The sequence below is a fragment of the Peromyscus maniculatus genome, chromosome 5 (genome assembly GCF_049852395.1).
Source record: "Peromyscus maniculatus bairdii isolate BWxNUB_F1_BW_parent chromosome 5, HU_Pman_BW_mat_3.1, whole genome shotgun sequence".
Classification (NCBI taxonomy): domain Eukaryota; kingdom Metazoa; phylum Chordata; class Mammalia; order Rodentia; family Cricetidae; genus Peromyscus; species Peromyscus maniculatus.
Genome location: NC_134856.1, coordinates 23,395,525 through 23,413,278, shown reverse-complemented (window position 1 = coordinate 23,413,278; position 17,754 = coordinate 23,395,525). Strand labels below are relative to the sequence as shown.

The 17,754-nt window shown below is 42.5% G+C and overlaps 1 protein-coding gene across 2 annotated transcripts in view; it reads left to right on the top strand.

The window, feature by feature from the left end:
• Rnf150 (ring finger protein 150) overlaps nt 1-17,754 on the top strand; it is a 225,628-nt gene that overhangs the window by 117,867 nt on the left and 90,007 nt on the right. The window contains exon 2 of one of the 2 annotated variants that reach the window (XM_042277476.2): nt 15,530-15,654. In XM_042277476.2, coding sequence (XP_042133410.1) covers nt 15,530-15,654 — 125 coding nt within the window. Of the gene's footprint in view, nt 1-15,529; nt 15,781-17,754 lie in introns of both variants that reach the window. The other variant, XM_006995732.4, reaches the window with a different exon arrangement.

Sequence of the window (17,754 nt, the reverse complement as noted above, 5' to 3'; positions counted from 1 at the left end):
TTGTACAAATGATAGCATCCATCCCTAATGTGATCATTTCTGTTGGGAATCCATGGCTTCTGTCACTCTGAAGGTTTGTAAGCTCCTTGCAGGCTGCAGCCCACCTTCCCTTCGTCTTGGACCGTTTCCCAGGCCTCAGCCTCCTCTCTACACAGACTGTGGAAGGTGGACTCAGCAGCCATTCCCTGGTTGGCTCTACGAGAAATACTACCCTCTCATCCACAACAGTGCTTCTTATCCCTACTCACATCTGAAACCTCTTCTGAGGTCCCCTTAGCATTGGGATTTTGTTTGGCTGAGCATAAGCCAAAAAGAAATCACCATGACAACAATAATGTAGTCCTGACTTCAAATTCCAATTCAACTTACACTGTAAAGATCTCACAACCCAAATTTTCCCACAATGTTGAGCTACTTTTTAATTAACAACAGAATTCCCGGGTAAATGTCTTGGACACTAAAAAGTGTGTCGGTTCCTATCCCACCTTGGAAGAATCAGGTTTGGTTTCCCGTAAGTGTAAACCACTACAACATGTGGTAGCATTTGCTGGACAGGCATCCCAAATGTTCCAAAATGTTTCAAGTAAGGACACTTTTTGTCTATTTCAAATGCTTAGAAAAACTACTGTTTTGGTTTGAATGAGAAATGTCCCCCATAGGCCCATGCATTTGAACACTCGTTCCCGGGTTGTGGCACTGTTTGAGGAGGCTATGGGGCTTTTAGGAGGTAGAGCCTTGGTGGAGGAAGGATGTCCCTGGGAGCTGTCTTTGAGAGTTCAGAGCCTCACCCAGCTTTCTGCTGTGTTCTCTGCTTCCTGTGTATGGTCCAAATGTGATCTCCCAGCTTCCTGTTCCTGCTGTTATATCTTGCCTACCAGTGTGGCTATCAAAACCATAAACCAAAATAAATAAACCCTTCAAAACTATAAACCAAAATAAATTCTTCCTTAAGTTGCTTTTGGCCGTGGCATTTTATCACAGCAACAGAAAGGTGACTAATAGAAGAACCAATTCACACATAAATATCTGGAATATTTGGATATTTGTGATATCATTATTACTATTATGCTGGCATTTAATACATGCCTGTGAGATATTAATAAAACATAGTTTAAAGTTGATTTGGGGAAGTGAAATCTCCTCTCTTAGTAGGAAAAGCCCTTAAATGATAGCTACGCCCTGAGCTGGGAGGAAGTAAATCAATGAGAGAGCTAAATGACAGTGAGATTCAGAGAGAACTTCTCCCAGAAAAAAAAAAGAAAGAAAGAAAGAAAGAAAAGAAAAGAAAAAGTCTAAAAGTGCAACCAGTGTGTTTGAAGAAAGTAGAAAAAGTATTGATGAACATATGACTGAAATACAATAGCATTTTTGGGGGGAGAAACAATGGAAATATTGAATGCCAGGCAAGTGAAAAACTGATGCAGTTATCAACTCCAGGAAAAACAAAGAACGGGTAGCCATATGTCGTCTATCACCTGATGCCATGATGAACACTATTTGCATGAATTAATGCTGATTCATCGAGTGAGGTATGAGAAAGGAGTTGAGGATGGCAGAGATGAGTACCATTAAGACTTTATTCATGGTAGCAATATGTCAGCATAAGGTATAAAGTATAAAGTGAAGTATAAAATTCAATGTGAAGATCCACAGCTTCCTTTCCAATGGCTGCTCCAACTGCGTAGGATTTCGTGGAATTGTGTAGTCTTTGCATCTGATTAATTTCCATCTGTGTTTTTTTTTTTACTTGCAATAGTTTTTAATAATAAAGTTTAAAATAAAAATTTATAAATCAAGAAATGCTAGTTAAATTATCCAGAAATGTGGAAGCAAATATGTAGGAAGTATGGAGGAGAATTGGTGGTGGGTGCCTGGGTGGTGAGTGTAAAAACATGAGCTTCGAGTCTACAGAAAGCTGGGGACTTTGCCGATAGCAGCATAAAAAGTCGCCCAGAACTGTCATTTCTTCTCCTCTTTTGTTGAGAGAGAGCAAAGCCATCCTACACCGTGAGCCGGCCACCGGGCTAGTGGCCCTGTTTTCTTCCTCTGTACAACAAATAAATAGTTGATATCATAGACAATGAAACCTACTACCAGCACCTAATTCCCAATTCTGTCATCCATTCTCACTCCAAAAAGCTGTCAGGGGCAGAGTGTTCCCCCCACTTTCAGACAGAAGCAAGCTCGTAGGCTTTGCTTTTTATAGGGTGACATTGTTTCTTCAATCACTTTCTGTAACTTACACGAATATCAGTAATTTACCCATACAAGGGTGTAGCCGCGTGCCTGAGAAGATGATATAGCCTTTGCCTTTCACTGGGCTCCAATATTGCTGCCAAGCCTGTGGCAGTCACTTCAAAATGCCAACCCCTTAAGAAGACGGGGAGATGAGGGTATTTTCTTGTCATGACCCTTTTACACAGCAGTGACTGTCCCCGCTGGGCTAGCAAATACACTTCCTTTAGTGTATGACTGATCAATGCTTTCCAAAGGCAATATGATACAAGCTGCATGTTCGTATTAGACTTCTATGACTGGTTTTGTCATAGAAGAATGGGGGAATGGGAAACACTGAATTGAACATGGTTTATGCAGTCTACAATATCTGGAGGTCATTTTAATATCTACTCAGAAAAAAACTCTTTCAAATATCTAAATATCATTGGAGTTTTTCAAATACTTGGTCTTCAAATTTCATTTGTATTTCACATTTTAGCACATTACACTGAGGCTTGGCTGCTACCTTTCTCCAGAAACACTTGATTTGTATTTAGATTTCATGAAAATCAGGGCAAATGAGAAGTGATTTCAAATACTCCAGTTGTTTCAAACATACTTTAAAAGTTTTCTGATAGCTGAGCCTCGTAATCGTAATGGCTTTAAATGAAGATCAAATTAGTGGAGCCTAAGATGGAAAGATCCATTCCCTGGCCTCATGGCTGCGTTGCGGATGCCAGCAGCAGGTAGCTAGAGACAACCACTGCAGTGTGCCCACTAGAACATCTAGTCAGGAGCTTCAAGTCTCAGCTGCCCAGAAACAGAACAAAATGAGGATTCAGATCCCAAGTGTTTGTTTGAAAGGTAGTTCCAGGAAACTCCTGTTTGGGTATGGAAACCTGTGCCATGGAGAGAAGGGTGCCCATAAACGGCATGTTATCCAGCAGGCTCCTATGAGAAATGAGGCTAAATGCCACTTGGAAAGTTGACAAAATGGTGTAGAAAATGTGTACAGAGCTGTTCCAGCCCTGGGAGGGAGGCTGTGGTATTTGTACATAATTTCCTCAGTCACTGGGGCTACACCCAGGTGGCAATAATTCAGTGCCCAACCCTTAATCGTCAAGAAAAGCTATTTGGTCAATAAAATCCAGGCAAAGGCAGTTGAAAATCAGAACAGTATGTACTGAAAAGCATGCATGGGTTTATAGTAGGGTAATGGACCAGATCTGCTAGATACTTTGACTTATGAACATGGAAAGCAGGTATGTCTCCAATTCTAGATCTGCTTCTCAATACAGGCTTGTTGGCCAACTGTCTCCCATGTTAGACCTGAGGACCTGAGAGAATTCATTGGTTCCCTCTTCCCTGAGAACTACTTTTGGAGAGACTAAAGACCAAGGAGAGGTGGGAACCAATCGTGTACATCAGAAAACCTTTGCCTAGCAAGGTTCGCCACACCCAGTCTGCACTATTTACCCATCAGGTCGAAGCTTGTGACGCTTTGGGACTAGGGAAACTTGTCCTCTGTCCACCAAGGCTTCACTGTGCCTCCTTATTCCAATAGCTATCTTTCATCTGACCTTAACATTGCTGAGCTCAGAGGCATGTCATCTTACCACAGGGAACACTGGGGATTCCCACCTTCTGGAAATCAAAGTAATGAAGTTGACTTTTGAAGAAGAACTTTTCCCAACGTGGATTTTGAATAAGGGAATTCTCATTTCTTTGTCTCAAGGGCAACTTATTAAACACTAAAAGGAAACAGATGAATCAGGTAGTGAGACATTTTATAATGAGAGTAAATGGGGATTTCCAGACCGCTGACAAATAGACAAATGGTGTAGGGGGCCGTTCGTTCACTTTCCTGGCTTATGCAGCCCTGTAGTTACAATAGGTCCCATCCAGAGCCTCGTTGGAGTCAGGATGCTGAGTGCCTTAGGTTGGTTGCAGTTCTAAGGTTCCTATTTGTTAACGGCAGTCTAATTAGTTAAAGGGGGAGGAGATGATTTTTTTTCTAGTACTTATAAATAATGCAGCATGTAAGTCCATGTGTTCTTCGATCATGTAACTGAGTCTGACTAAATGTATGTATGCTTCTTTTTCACTACCTCAAGAGAATAACATGAACTTGGCTGTGAATTACTAGCCCTGTCATGTTCATCTTTGACCTTGAAGATGAATTTTCCATTTATCTGCCTTAGAACATCCTTTCATCAGCCAGGCCAACCCTCTGATGTTCCAGAAATGGCTTGTGTTCGCTTTTCATGACTACAATATAATATTTGAGATGATCAGCTTATACAAACACAGTTTTCCTGGCTCACAGTTTTGGAGGTGTCTGCCCATAGCCAGATAGACTCATTGCTTTGGGGTTTATATTAGGGCAACATAACATGCTGGGAATACATTGTTGGGGAGCTGCCAACCTCATGGCAGAGAGGGAACAGAGAAAGAAGAAGGCCTGGAGTCCAATACCACCCCTATGGGTGTGTCCTGGTGGGATAGAAGTCCTCCAACTACACTCCATCTCTTAAAGATGCTGCCATTCGCTGATAACATCATAGACCATAGAACAGGCATCAACACAGGAACTTTTAGGAAATTCTTTCCACAGAGTGACTTGCCTAGTGGAGAGTCCTTACAGGAGTCAGGAGTTCCAAGTTGTCGATAAACCATGCTTTTTATACACTGGTGACAGTTAATATATATAACACACTTCTTTCCCTGTCTCTAGATCTAAATGCAAGGTTTACACTACCTGTAATGTCTTAAACATTTATTTTATAAATAATGCAAATGATGTAATAATAGTTCTTATCTATTGAGCATATAGACTTAAGTTTTGCTATCTGGATTTGTCCACTTTATCTCCAGTCAACATTCTGGACTGAGTGCTTTGACTGTCATGAGCTACCATGAACTGTTAGCTTTAAGGTTACTGAAGGTTTAATAAATCTTGCAGAGTCACTCAGCTAGATGTTATAGCAAATGGTTCTATTTTATTTTATTTAAGATTTTTAGAAATTGAAAAATGTGCTGGAGAGTTTTAGTTCACCATCATCTCCTGTCTTATGACTTCGTTAATCTGATGCTAAGTGATACTACAGATATTGAGCTTTGTCCAAACCAAAATTCAAATGTAAAATGTTTTACAGATGAGAAGAAGGTTCTTAGACTTATTTTCTGTAGTAAAAATGACTCTAATTGAAACTCCATCATTATAAAACCAATTAGTACTCCATAATTTATTTCATTTCAACCTCAACCCTATGTATCATAATCATTACAAAAACTAGAAATAAGTTATTTGTGAGTTTGGTTTACTGATCATGTCCCAAGAAAGATGCTCCAGATGGAGCTAGTAATGCTTCGTTTTGTACTTAACACTTTCCCTTGTATTTCACAGAAATTTCTACAGACTTGACAATAGGAACATACATGAATGTTTTGAAAAATGTCGTATGGTTCACTAGTTAAGTTACGACAGCTGTTCCAAGGAGAGCATGCCCCTTACAGGTTGTTTGACCTCATGAAAGCTGATTGTTATTGGCTGTGATGATAAATACCACTGTGAGGATTAAAATGAACTTCAATGACTTGCCACATTTGATTGTTTCAAGTTTATGACAGAGAATTGGGGTGACCCAAATTGCCTGGTGTTTATCTAGCAACCCCAAAACATTCCTGTTTTGAACCTAAATATCTTCTGGAGAAATCCTATCAGCTGGTTTGCATTAAAAATTAACCAGTTGGGCTCCTAAATAATCCTTTGATCCTCAATTACTCCTACTTTGAATTTAACTATTCATACCATAAAGTATATTTACTGTCAAAATTAAGATTATGTTCCCAACAATTCTATCCCCCAAATGTGTGAAAATACATGGATTGCATGTGAAGCATCTGGTTCTGTATTGCAGAAATAATCTCGCTGAGGTAGGAAGTCTACTAGTACACGGGAGCTGTGTGGAATGGTCACTCTTCCAGTTTAGGGTGGCTTTGAGTGTATGGACCAGACAGGTGTTCACAACGTAACTGGATGTACACTTTCTTTTCCAAATATATGAAGACACTAGAGGTGAGTTCTATTGTGAATTCTGCATAAATTGATTGAAGTAAACTAAGTTAGACAACAGGTGGAATTGGCCTGAAAATACCCCAAGCTTCAGTGCCAACAACAGTGTGGCATGCCAAGAGCTGCACGGTTCCGCATTTGTCACTGAGGTGTCATGGTAAATGGGAGCAATAGAGGAAAAGCCCAGACTAGGCTGACTCAGATTCGGCTCGCCCGTGACTCAGTCTTGGTGTCAGCTGTTTCTCGCCTCACTTCCGGCTCTTCTTTAAGGACGTTTTGTATCTTTTGTCCCTTGCAGTGCTAATGTGTCCCCCAGCTTAGCCCCACAGGAGTCCTTATTTAAGACCACTGGGGTACTTGAGCAAGTGAGCTGCAAGAATAAAGTTACACTTTCTCCACAGCTCAAGCGTCCTGTGTGCACACTCTGTACGTTGGGTAGGTGGGTGACAGGTGGGGTTCATCACACTGGTAGGGTTTGGCCGCCTTAGCACGAGGAACGTTTATTGTGTTGCGACAAGGGGAGAGCGGTGGAAGGCGGCTGATTGGTGTGTTTGGCACTGGCAAGGTCATGATAATGCGATCAATGAAAGTAGCATGTACTTAGTGGTTTTCCTATGGCGGGCCCTGTGCCAGGTGGTTCTCCATGAATTACCTCATTTCGTAATGGGACAGAGCATTTCCTGCAGCTAGGTACTGTTCTTCAAGAACTCTTGTGGTTAAGGTCAGTAATTGAGAATGCGGGTGGGAAGGGGTGTGGGGGGTTGTCAGGGAGACATATGATATGAGGTCATCATTTGGAAGAAGGGCAAAATGTCCAGTAGAACAGAACAATACACAGAGCTCACTTGAGCATGGCGATCGTGCATTTCAATGGAAGCAGATGACTTCTGAGGCCTTTCTCTCTGCTTCCTTCACGTGGTGACATGGAGGCCTAGAAAAGGTAGAATTGGTGGGGGAGTTCTGTGGATAAACTGAAGAGCGAAGGAGGGAAGAGTGCTTTGCAAAGGGTTTCTACGTGTGACAGGTGACAGAGTCTGGGCAAGGAGAGCAGCCATGCAGAGGCTGATGGGAAATAGGTAACTCAGTTCATACTGGAGTTCTGGTCCGAGGGGTGATGGTTAGACTGAGAGTCGGAGGGGTGATGGGAGGAGTAAACAGGAATTGGGACCGTTCCAGGAAGAGGCTTCAGGAAAGAGGTGAAGGGACCTTTCCAGGAAGAGGCTGGGGCATTGCTGGCCAGACTTTCCAAGAGACAGAGGAAGAATCAGGAACAAGCGTGTAAAATCGGGCCGGCTTGGATGGTATCAGGCATTATAACCATTTATAGTTATATGGTCTGCCATTAAAAATGTGGCCAGGCTGTGCCGGGCGGTGGTGGCGCACGCCTTTAATCCCAGCACTCGGGAGGCAGAGGCAGGCGGATCTCTGTGAGTTCAAGGCCAGCCTGGGCTACCAAGTGAGTTCCAGGAAAGGCGCAAAGCTATACAGAGAAACCCTGTCTCGAAAAACCAAAAAAAAAAAAAAAAAAAAAAAAAAATGTGGCCAGGGTGTGGGAAGCCTGGGCTCCAGCAATATTTCAGGTAAAGCTAACAAGGGCCATATGACAGAACACAACCACCAGCATTCACAGAGCCAAGTGAAGGAAGAGGCATTGGCTGTCCATTGCGCACGGATGGAGCCAGCCAAATCTTTCTCTCATCTTAATCTCTTGCGACCACTAAGCCAAGGCTTCTGACTGGGATTTTCCCCAGACACAGTAGATGGGTCAGCATGAACTCAGAGGCCAGTTCAGGAGACAGCTGCTAGCGTATTAATGACAGGACAGGCTGTGGTTTTACCACTTGAGGAGGAACGGTTTCAAAAAGGGGCCACAAGCAGCAAGTGGTGGCCAGTGCTGCACAGAAAGAGCCAGAAGCTGTGGAGTGGAACTAGTGAGAAATATTTAGTATGAAAAAGACAATAATTTAAAGAAAAACACAATAAATACGCTAAAATGTGAAATGGATACAGTTGAAGACAAATTGGTGAGCTGAAATCTCAGCTTTAGAAACAATTATGGTTTGGGTCCCAAGTGTCCCCCAAGGCTTGGTCCCCCACATGTGGCAGTATTGGGGAAGTGGTGAGAACTTTTGAGCTGAGAACTCATGGAGAAAGCTTTGCTCACCAGAGACAATCTTTTGAGGGGAACTGGGACACTAACCCCTGATCTCGCTTTGCTTCTTGGTCTCTTTTAAGTGGCTGTCCTCTGTCACATGCTTCTGTCAGGAATGACATATATGACAGGCACAAAAGCAACAGGAGCCGGGAGACCATGGATTGAAACTCCAATGCTGTGGTCCTGAGCAAACCATTTCTCCTTAAGTGGGTTTTTCCCGACAGTATTGTAGTCAAGGCAGCTTGATGACAAAGCAGAAAATTAAGATGCTGCTGTTGGGATGCAAAGTGTGAGCGCCAATCCGCAAAATTTTATTTTGTAAATAAATCCGCAAAACAATTGTATAAAAGCGTGAGCACTCAGCCTCCATGTACCCCAGGAGAAATGAAAATTTACGTTCCCATAAAACATCTACATGACTGTTGATAACAGCTTTACTCACAAGAGCCCCAAACTGACAGCAAACACATGTCTATCAATTGGCAATGGTTGAATGAGCTGTGGCGTATCACAGTTCATGCTCTGAAATTCTACTCAAGAATGAAAGGGCATAAATTAGTGATGGATGTTTGAGTGAATAGTAAAGACATTGTGCTAAGTGAAAAAAAACTATTCTGAAAGGGTTTACTTATGTGTGGTTCCATCTACATGATATTCCAGAAATGCTGAAATTATAAAGTTATTATATGTGTGTGTGTGTATGTGTGTGTGTGTGTGTGTGTGTGTGTGTGTGTTTCTTAGGACTTAGGGAAGGGAATTCTTGATGGTGATTGAATATTTCAGTGTCTTTATTGTGTCATGGTTTTATCACCCTATGCATGTGATAACTGTCATATAATTGTGGACATATTTTTTAAAATCTGTACATGTAAAATCTTGTGGTGTCCAAGTAATTTCTGTATTTGAGTTAATTATGCCATTCAGTTCCCTGTCTTCATAATGCAATATAAATATGTAAAACAACACCAGTGAGCAATAAGAAAGAATAAGACACATGTAGAAAGGGAGAGTAAGATCCACCAACAGGATAATAGAAATTACAGAAGAGGAAAACACAGTGAAAGATATATTTGAAGAAAACATGAAGTCAAACATTCAAGAATTAAAGGGAAACATGGAAGGCCTCAGACTGAATATATTCATGTTACACCAGAGTACTGGACGAGGGCTCGGAGGCAGACATGGTGAAATTACAAAGGCATGCAGCAAGCGGCTTCGGGGTAGAAAGGGCCGGCAGACTGTGCCATGAGAGTGCTCAGCTTCAGCAATGCTGGGAACAGGTAAACCATGGGGACCCATACACCGAAGGGCAACCGGAAGGGCTGAAAAAACAAACCAAACAGCAGTTTAGTTTGGGTTTGGGGGTTTTGCTTGTTCATTTTTGTGTGTGTGTGTGCATCTGTGCATGCACACTTACATGTACTTCCATGTGGAGACTCCAGAAGGACATCAAAAGTCTTCCTTGATCATCTCCACATTATATCTTGAAGCAGGGTCTCTCAATCAAGCTCAGATGTCCCCAGATAGCAACTAGTCTAGGCTGCCAGTCTGCTCCAGAGATCTGGTATCTATCTTCTAGACTCTGGAAGTCCTTAATGGTGGCCACTATGCCCACCAGCTCTTACTGGATTCTGGAGCTCCAAACTATGGTCCTTCAGCTTGCTGTTTGAGTGGCAAGCCCTTTAACTACTAAGGGATATCCCAGCCTATGATCAGTAGTTTTATTAGACTATTGATTATTATCATACTATGTCATGAAACTGATTAGAGAAAATTAAAGAAAGATATAGATTTGACTGCAATTACTTAGTTTAATCACTGAGGTCTTTGTAACCATCAAGGAATAGGTAGTGATTTTTTAAATACAAATAGAACCTTCTCCCCTAAAAGGATGATCAATTTCAAGAGACTCTGCCCCTTGGCCATACTATGAAAGCAACAAAGTCATAACTACCAATAGCTAACTAAAAATCACCATGTGCTTGATACAAACTACATACAATTTAGCAACCCTTGGGTTTAAAATGATATCTGTTCCTTTGGAATTTTTTATGTCTTTGCCTGGTTCTCTTTATCTAGCTCCAATGTTTATGAAGTTTATTCTAAATAGTTTCATGTTGTCCACCATGCAACACATGTACCATTTTCCCCTTAGTTTCTCATAGATTGAGGTAGGTGGGAGACTCTTCATTTTGCATGTTGACTTGAGTCTTGTGTTTTACTAATTAGTCTTCTAATTTTAATTGTAGAACTATGTTGACTTCTGTATACATGGTCACAACTGGCATTATTCTTTTCCACAGCAGAGTAAGACTCTGCAGTGGAAAGCATCATTTCCACACACATCTCAAAATAGTGAGCATGTGGCAACACCTAGCTGCAAGAGAGTCTGGGGATTAACTTTTTTTACTGCCAGCCTGTGCCTGGCTAAATTAGGAATACCGTAAAGAAAAGCAGACCAAATACAGGCATATAACAAGTTCTACAAGATAGTCATATGCTTTATTCCTTATACTTGTTAATGTCCTAAAATCACCACAGTATTTTCTGACATTAGATCATTCTCATATTCTGAATAAATTCCACTTGGGCACGGAAATTGCCTTAATGTACTGCTGTCTTCTATTTGGGAGAGCTTGATTTAGAAGTTTTGCATCTGTGTATATTGCAAATGTTTGTTGGTACAGAAAATAGTAATAACTTTCGATTTGCATGGTACTTTACTGTTTTAAAATCATTCCGTACAAATCCTGCTTGAGAATTAACAGTAATCAGAAACTGACTACGTTTTTATGAACTATTTTAAATGTATAAGTAGAAAATATTTCAAATGAATAGTGAATATTTTTCTTACAATTTCCTAAGTCCTAGAGAGTTAACAATAAGACAGACTAAAGCACAGATTAGGGGAGCAAGGAGGGTGCAGAGATGTTCACACACTCAAGGTGTGTAGGGAGGAATAGGTAACAGGCTCCATACAGTGCTTTACACTCTGCTGGTATTCTAGAGATTTCACTAACACAATGATCAAGCAGCCTGGCTTGAGTGTGCAAGTAGAGGCTTTCTCGTCATTAAACATCCTTGGGCTTTGTAAGCTTTGGATTCCTAATGTACACACACTTATCAAATAAGAGAATGGCTGCTGAGTGCTGTCATGGATAGAGAAAGCGTTATAATACAAGGTGCTTCTGCTTCTGGCCTTGAGGGTGTCTGTGCTGGTCATACAGTATTGTCTGTAACTGAAGAGGTTTTCCAAATGCACAGTGAGTACACAACAGCAGTCCCTCACCACTCCACAGCATGAAGTGCGTTTGGGAGGAAAATAGATGGTGGACTGGGGCCATTTTACCAAAGTAGGCATTTGGCAGGAAAGTGCCTTCATGTCACGATAAACCCGAAATTACCCAAATAGCTTGGTCTATGTGGGTTTTACCTACACCAACTAAGCTATCTGTGCATGCCACTTCCATAAGCCTAGGAGTTCCTAGTGTGTCATAAAGAGTGCACCAATCGAGCAGCATTGAACCCTGAGCTGTTCCTGTGGTCTCTCAGCAAGCCCTGACACACCCCACCAGCTCCTGTTTCTCCCCTGACCTGTCTCTTGCACACCCACAGTTACACTTCTGTGCAGGTGTACATCTGGGATGAAAGGTCAGGGAAGAGTGTGACTATTCACATAAATGCGCATGTCCCCTTCAAACAAATTAGGTCCTGGAACAGCCTCTTGGCCTTGATTTTGTTCACTGATCAGAATAATTCATCCAGTGCAGTTAACTTTACACCAATACCCAATTTAATTTAATGTGCCTGCGTGCGTGCGTGCATGCGTGTATGCTTGCGTGAGTTTATGTGCATTCAGGAGCCCACCAAGGCCAAAAAACACATCAGATCCCTTAGAACTGGAGTTACAAGCAATTGTAAGGTCCTTACGTGGGTGCTGAGAATTGAACCCAGGTCCTCTGAGGAAGCAGCAAATGCTCTTAACCACTGAGCCGTCTCTCCACCTCCTAGGCACCCAGTTTTAGGACTGTCCCCACTGTGACACATCCATGTCCCCAGCGCAATTTGCTGTACGCAGCTGAAGTCCAAAGAGAAGCAGGAGTGAGATGTGTCTCCAGACCAACAGACCTGCCCCCCATTGCCCTGCATGTTTTCTCCTTCCCAGAGCATGTCGTGTGTCCTGAAGTCCCCACAGTGGTGGAGACAACAGGCAGTCACCAGGCACTTGTGTTTAAAACAAACAGTTTAAAATAGTTAATTATACCTTACCCTGCAGAAAGAGAAAATGTTTTCTCAGATCCCTGAGAGCAGATAATGAATAATTTAGAGCGTAGCGGTGATCCAAAACTTTCGGTGCCTATTTTTAAAGTGCTGCTCTGGATTAAAACATGCTGTCTGGTTCCAGAGAGCAACTCTTAATGATTGTACTGCATGGCCTCTCAAGGGTGAATTCCCAATAGGAAAACTGAAGGCTGGGGGTGGGGGGTGGGGGGGCGCGGCATTCAAGCCACCACTGGGTAGGAAACATGTTAAAGGCTTTAAGACTAAAAGCCTGGGGCAGATTCAGAAAAAAAGTAGGTCAACCTCACAGAAAACACAAGGTACAAAACAAAGCCGAGGATTTAGGGGGAAACTAAATCACACTCTGGTCTCCGTCCTTTCTGCTCACCCACGAAGAGAACTCGGTAACCACTCTTCTGTCAGCAACACGTATTTGGTTGCTAGAGATTTAAATATGGAAGGTAAAACTATATGGTTTAGGAAAGCTGTTTTTAAATGAGTATTTCTATGGTCTCGAGAGGAAACCTTTTAAACAGAGTATCAAAACTGGAAGCAATTAAGAAATATCTTCATTTGGCTATTAAAATATAAATTTGTGCCTGTCTGAGCATAGAAAGCCTCTTAACTTACCCTCACATCCTGTCCTTACAAAAACCTAATCTAGAGCTTTCAATAAGCCCAGAGAATATAAACAAGGAAATAAACAGAAAATCATGACCCTCTCTCAAGGACTCATATATCTCTAAAATAACTGCAGCTCTGGGATGAACCCCACCCCCCAGGCCAGATTACTCCAGAGTACAAAGCAGATCGTATTTCCGTAGAGTCAAAACCTGGGAGTGGCCTTAATCCCTCACAAAACCCTGGCCCACAGGACGCCTTTAGCCAGAATACACACAGCAGGAGAAGAGAAGGGATACAGGGTGTTGGGTGCATTCAACCCTCAGCTTCGGTGATTCTTAAAGACAACAAGGAAGTGTGAATGCCCAGCGAATGGCTTGATGGTCTGACAACATCAATGCAACGGTTGTGGGGATGTTGAAAGTATATAACCCATGGCTAGTCTGCTTTGTGTGCACCTGGATTGTTTTTTAATGATGTAAAAATATGTTATAGTAACAAATAAATGACCCTAAGGCAGTTGACTTTGAATGTATTTAATCAGCCTGAATGAAACACTGTCAAGGATGTGGATGGGACTGAAGCCCTGGATAGAGAGTAAAGTCAGAGGCTTGCAATACCACCACCACCAACACACACACACACACACACACACACACACACACACACACACACCTATAATCTGGTTCAACCTAGCTGAGCCATCCTATACCGCTGGCTGCAGGACCACAGTCTGTGAGCATCTGCAGCAGGCTTTCATTTTTCCCCTGAATCTACAACTCCCTAAATAGTAAGCGGGTTCCATTTTGTTTAATCACCTCGGGGGAACAGAATATTTCCACCTGGAAGTGGGACTGTGTGTATCACTCGGTTTGTAGATTGTAATGCAACATGAACTGTGGAATTCTGTTCCATGTGTCAGCCCCAGTGACAGGTTGGGTTGGCGCCTCTGAATTTGGTGTCCTATGCTTAAGAAGAAACCCTGTGCATCAGTTCCTAGTCCTCACTGAGCCCCTCACACAGTATCATGACATAGGGAATAGGACCCATAGGGCTGAGGTCCAAGAAAAGAGCCTCTTCCTTCCGGCGGCGGTGGGAACACAAGGGCTCTGTGGTGGAAATACAGAGAAGGCCACACTGTCCCGGGACTGTGTGTCTTCATCGGCCCTTCGCTTGATGCGAGGACACATAACTGCTTCCATTGAGTTGGATAGAATATGCAGAAAATAGCTCTGAGACCGCTGCATCAGTTAGCCAATCCTATCGGCGCTCTTGAAGAAGCCCTGGCTTTGGTTGTTTGGGTGCTCTGTGTTGGAGAAAACTGCTTTAAAAATGGTACTGAGATCTGCGATTGTCTACAGAGTGCGCGAGGGGAAGGGAGAGAGCGCTGAGGTTGGTGCCGGGAAGGGGTGGCAGGAAGGGGTGCATTTGACTTCTTTCTGTGGAGTGGAAACTCCTTCTGTTCTTTTCGGGGGGAATCTATGGAAGGGTTCACTTCGACCAAATTCAGGGGCAGCACCTTAGAGAGTGGGAAAGTAGCCTGGACATGACCTTGCTGGTGTCTGAATCATGATTTCAACTTTGTGGTGTGTGTGTGTGTGTGTGTGTGTGTGTGTGTGTGTGTGTGTGTGTGCGTGTGTGTAACTGCAGCATCTCTGGGGAGCTGAAGGAAGACAAGATGAGACTCAGAGTCTAGCTGTTAGGGACCTCAGCTTTGAATAAGATTCTGGAAGTGAAAGGTTTTGGATTTGAGGTTCCAGGGGAACAATGAGTTCGATTGGGCTTTGAAGTAAAAGAACTTTATTAGAAGAGGTGTCAACATGAACAAACAGACAGCCTCATGGCAGGGGGTTAAGAGGTATTTGGGGCCCCTTCTTAGAGGTTCAGAGGAAGGGGGAGAGTCTACATCGCGTGTTTGCTGGCGGCCCTTAACACATTCTGAGTTAGTGGTGATCGGGGGAGGGCACAAATCTAGAAACACAAGTTACCTTTAATTCTGGAGACCAGATCACTATAGTTTGGGGAACTGCCAATGAAAATGATGGCGCTTTACAAAATGGCGCGCTACTTTGTAACAGGAAGTAGGGCCGTCAGGCGGACACTGCCCTCCCAGACACTTCGCCCTGGTTGCGTCCCCTTGCCCAGCCCTCACTGCCGCTTCCTCGCCCCTCTCGCCACAGGTGTGGAAGACATCGTGGCTATAATGATTCCTGAGCCCAAAGGGAAGGAGATAGTAAGCCTGCTGGAAAGGAATATCACCGTGACCATGTACATCACCATCGGAACCCGGAACTTGCAAAAATATGTGAGCCGCACATCGGTTGTGTTTGTCTCCATCTCCTTCATTGTCCTGATGATCATTTCCCTCGCATGGCTGGTCTTTTATTATATCCAGAGGTTTCGATATGCAAATGCCAGGGACAGGAACCAGGTGAGTAGCTCATTAAGACAAGCATCACTCTGTAAACTTAATGCAAACAACACATATTATGGTATAAATTGTGTAACTCACAAATAACAGGATGAGATCGAAAATGTCCGCTGACTCCACCCAACAAACACTGTTAATGTCAGTGCAGTTTTTCAAAAATTTCCCACGTTTGTATTCTGATGTTTTACTGATATTGTCATCTAAGATGATGATTTATCCCGTACGCTGTCCCAGTGCTCATCGTTAAACAGATGTTTATTAACATTATTAAACAGACACAGAATGAAGGGAGAAGCAGAGAGGGACAGGAGCCTAGATTCAAGACCACATGACTTGAAAATTACCAGAATCTCCTCCTTGGAATGTACGGGGCAGATGAGATTTTTGTTTTTAACATAAAACTGTTTTTTAAAACAGCACATTTTTGACATATATACATTGTATAAAATGTGACTGTTGTACAGCAGGATGCAGAGAAAACAATCACCTTCCATGTGAGTTCTAGCTGCCTACTTCTACTCCATAGAGTATCTTCCAGGGATATTTTACACATGCCTAGATGCATATGCTTGTATATATAAACACACTCTTTAAAACAGCATGAGAGCATCATTCACTCTGCACCTTTCTCTATCTTCATCCTGGAGACTAATTATCATAGAGATTAATTCATCCCAACACAAAACCAAAAGCCTTCTCACTTCTCATGAGTGCCTAGCATTGCACAACCTTCATATGTCATAGTCATTTATCCAGTTCCCATTAATGGACATGTTTTCTCTTTCAAACAAGACATATGTATGTGATACTTAGCATATTTTTTTAGTGTATTTCTAAGGTAAATTCTGAATGTGTAATTGCCAAGACAATAATATATGTATTTAAAATATGATGACTGCAATGTTGTCTTCAAAAATAATATTTTTGAACCAATTTATACTTCAACCAACAATATTTAAAAAGCAGTTTGTTGGGGACAGCAATTTGGCTCTGGGGGCAAAGGTGCTTGACTCCAAGCCTGGTAACCTGAGTTTAAACCCCAGAATCCACAGACTAGAAGGAGAGAACTGACTCCCACAAAGTAGGACCTCCCCATGCACCGCTCAGGACAAGCACATGCATATGTGCACACATGTATTTACAGACGGACAGACACACACACACACACACACACACACACACACACACACACAAGAAAATCAGCTTTCCGTACCCTTACCAAAGGAATGTTGCAGCTTTTTATTGACTCAATGAATCATGTCTTGTTTTGTTCCTGTGGCACTGAGCATTGACCGCTGGCCTTGCGCATGCTAAGCCACAGCCCACCACCATGCTTACCTTCCCAGCCATGGCATCACACTTTTTAAATTATAAGTAATGCTATATGTGTTCTCAAGTTCAGTATGAAACAGGGCGTCTCTGTCCCGGACCTGCTTCTGCGATCTCATGGTTTTCAGCTGAGTTGTTGGATACTTTCTTATTAGTGTGTATCAGGTGCTTATCAGTTGAGGAAATTAGCCAATTTTTTTTATGATATGGGATTACATTTCGCAGCTTCTCGTTATCTTTACCTTTATCTGTGGTTCCCTGAAGCGTGAAGATTGTTGCTGTTGTGAGAGGCTGAATCTATCCAGTTTTGAATAACCCATAGAGCTCATGTAACTAGATCTTCTCCGGGCCAAACCTTTGGAAAAACATCCCCTCTGCTTTCCTCTACCTCGTTTTTTATTTCTTTTATAATTAAATCTTACGGAACTTTTCTTTATAAAGAAAGAAGCAGAGGTACTTTTTTTTTTATGGTGACCTGCCATTTTTATGACTGGCACTTTTGAATAATTACCTTTCCCCTTGTGTGCATTAGCCTCCTTTAACGATAGGAAGCTCCCCTGTGAGAGAAACTCATCCTGTGTCCACGCTCTCGGAACTGTTCCACTCACTCCGGGGCTCCTGCTCCAGTGCCGTATTCTCTCAGGA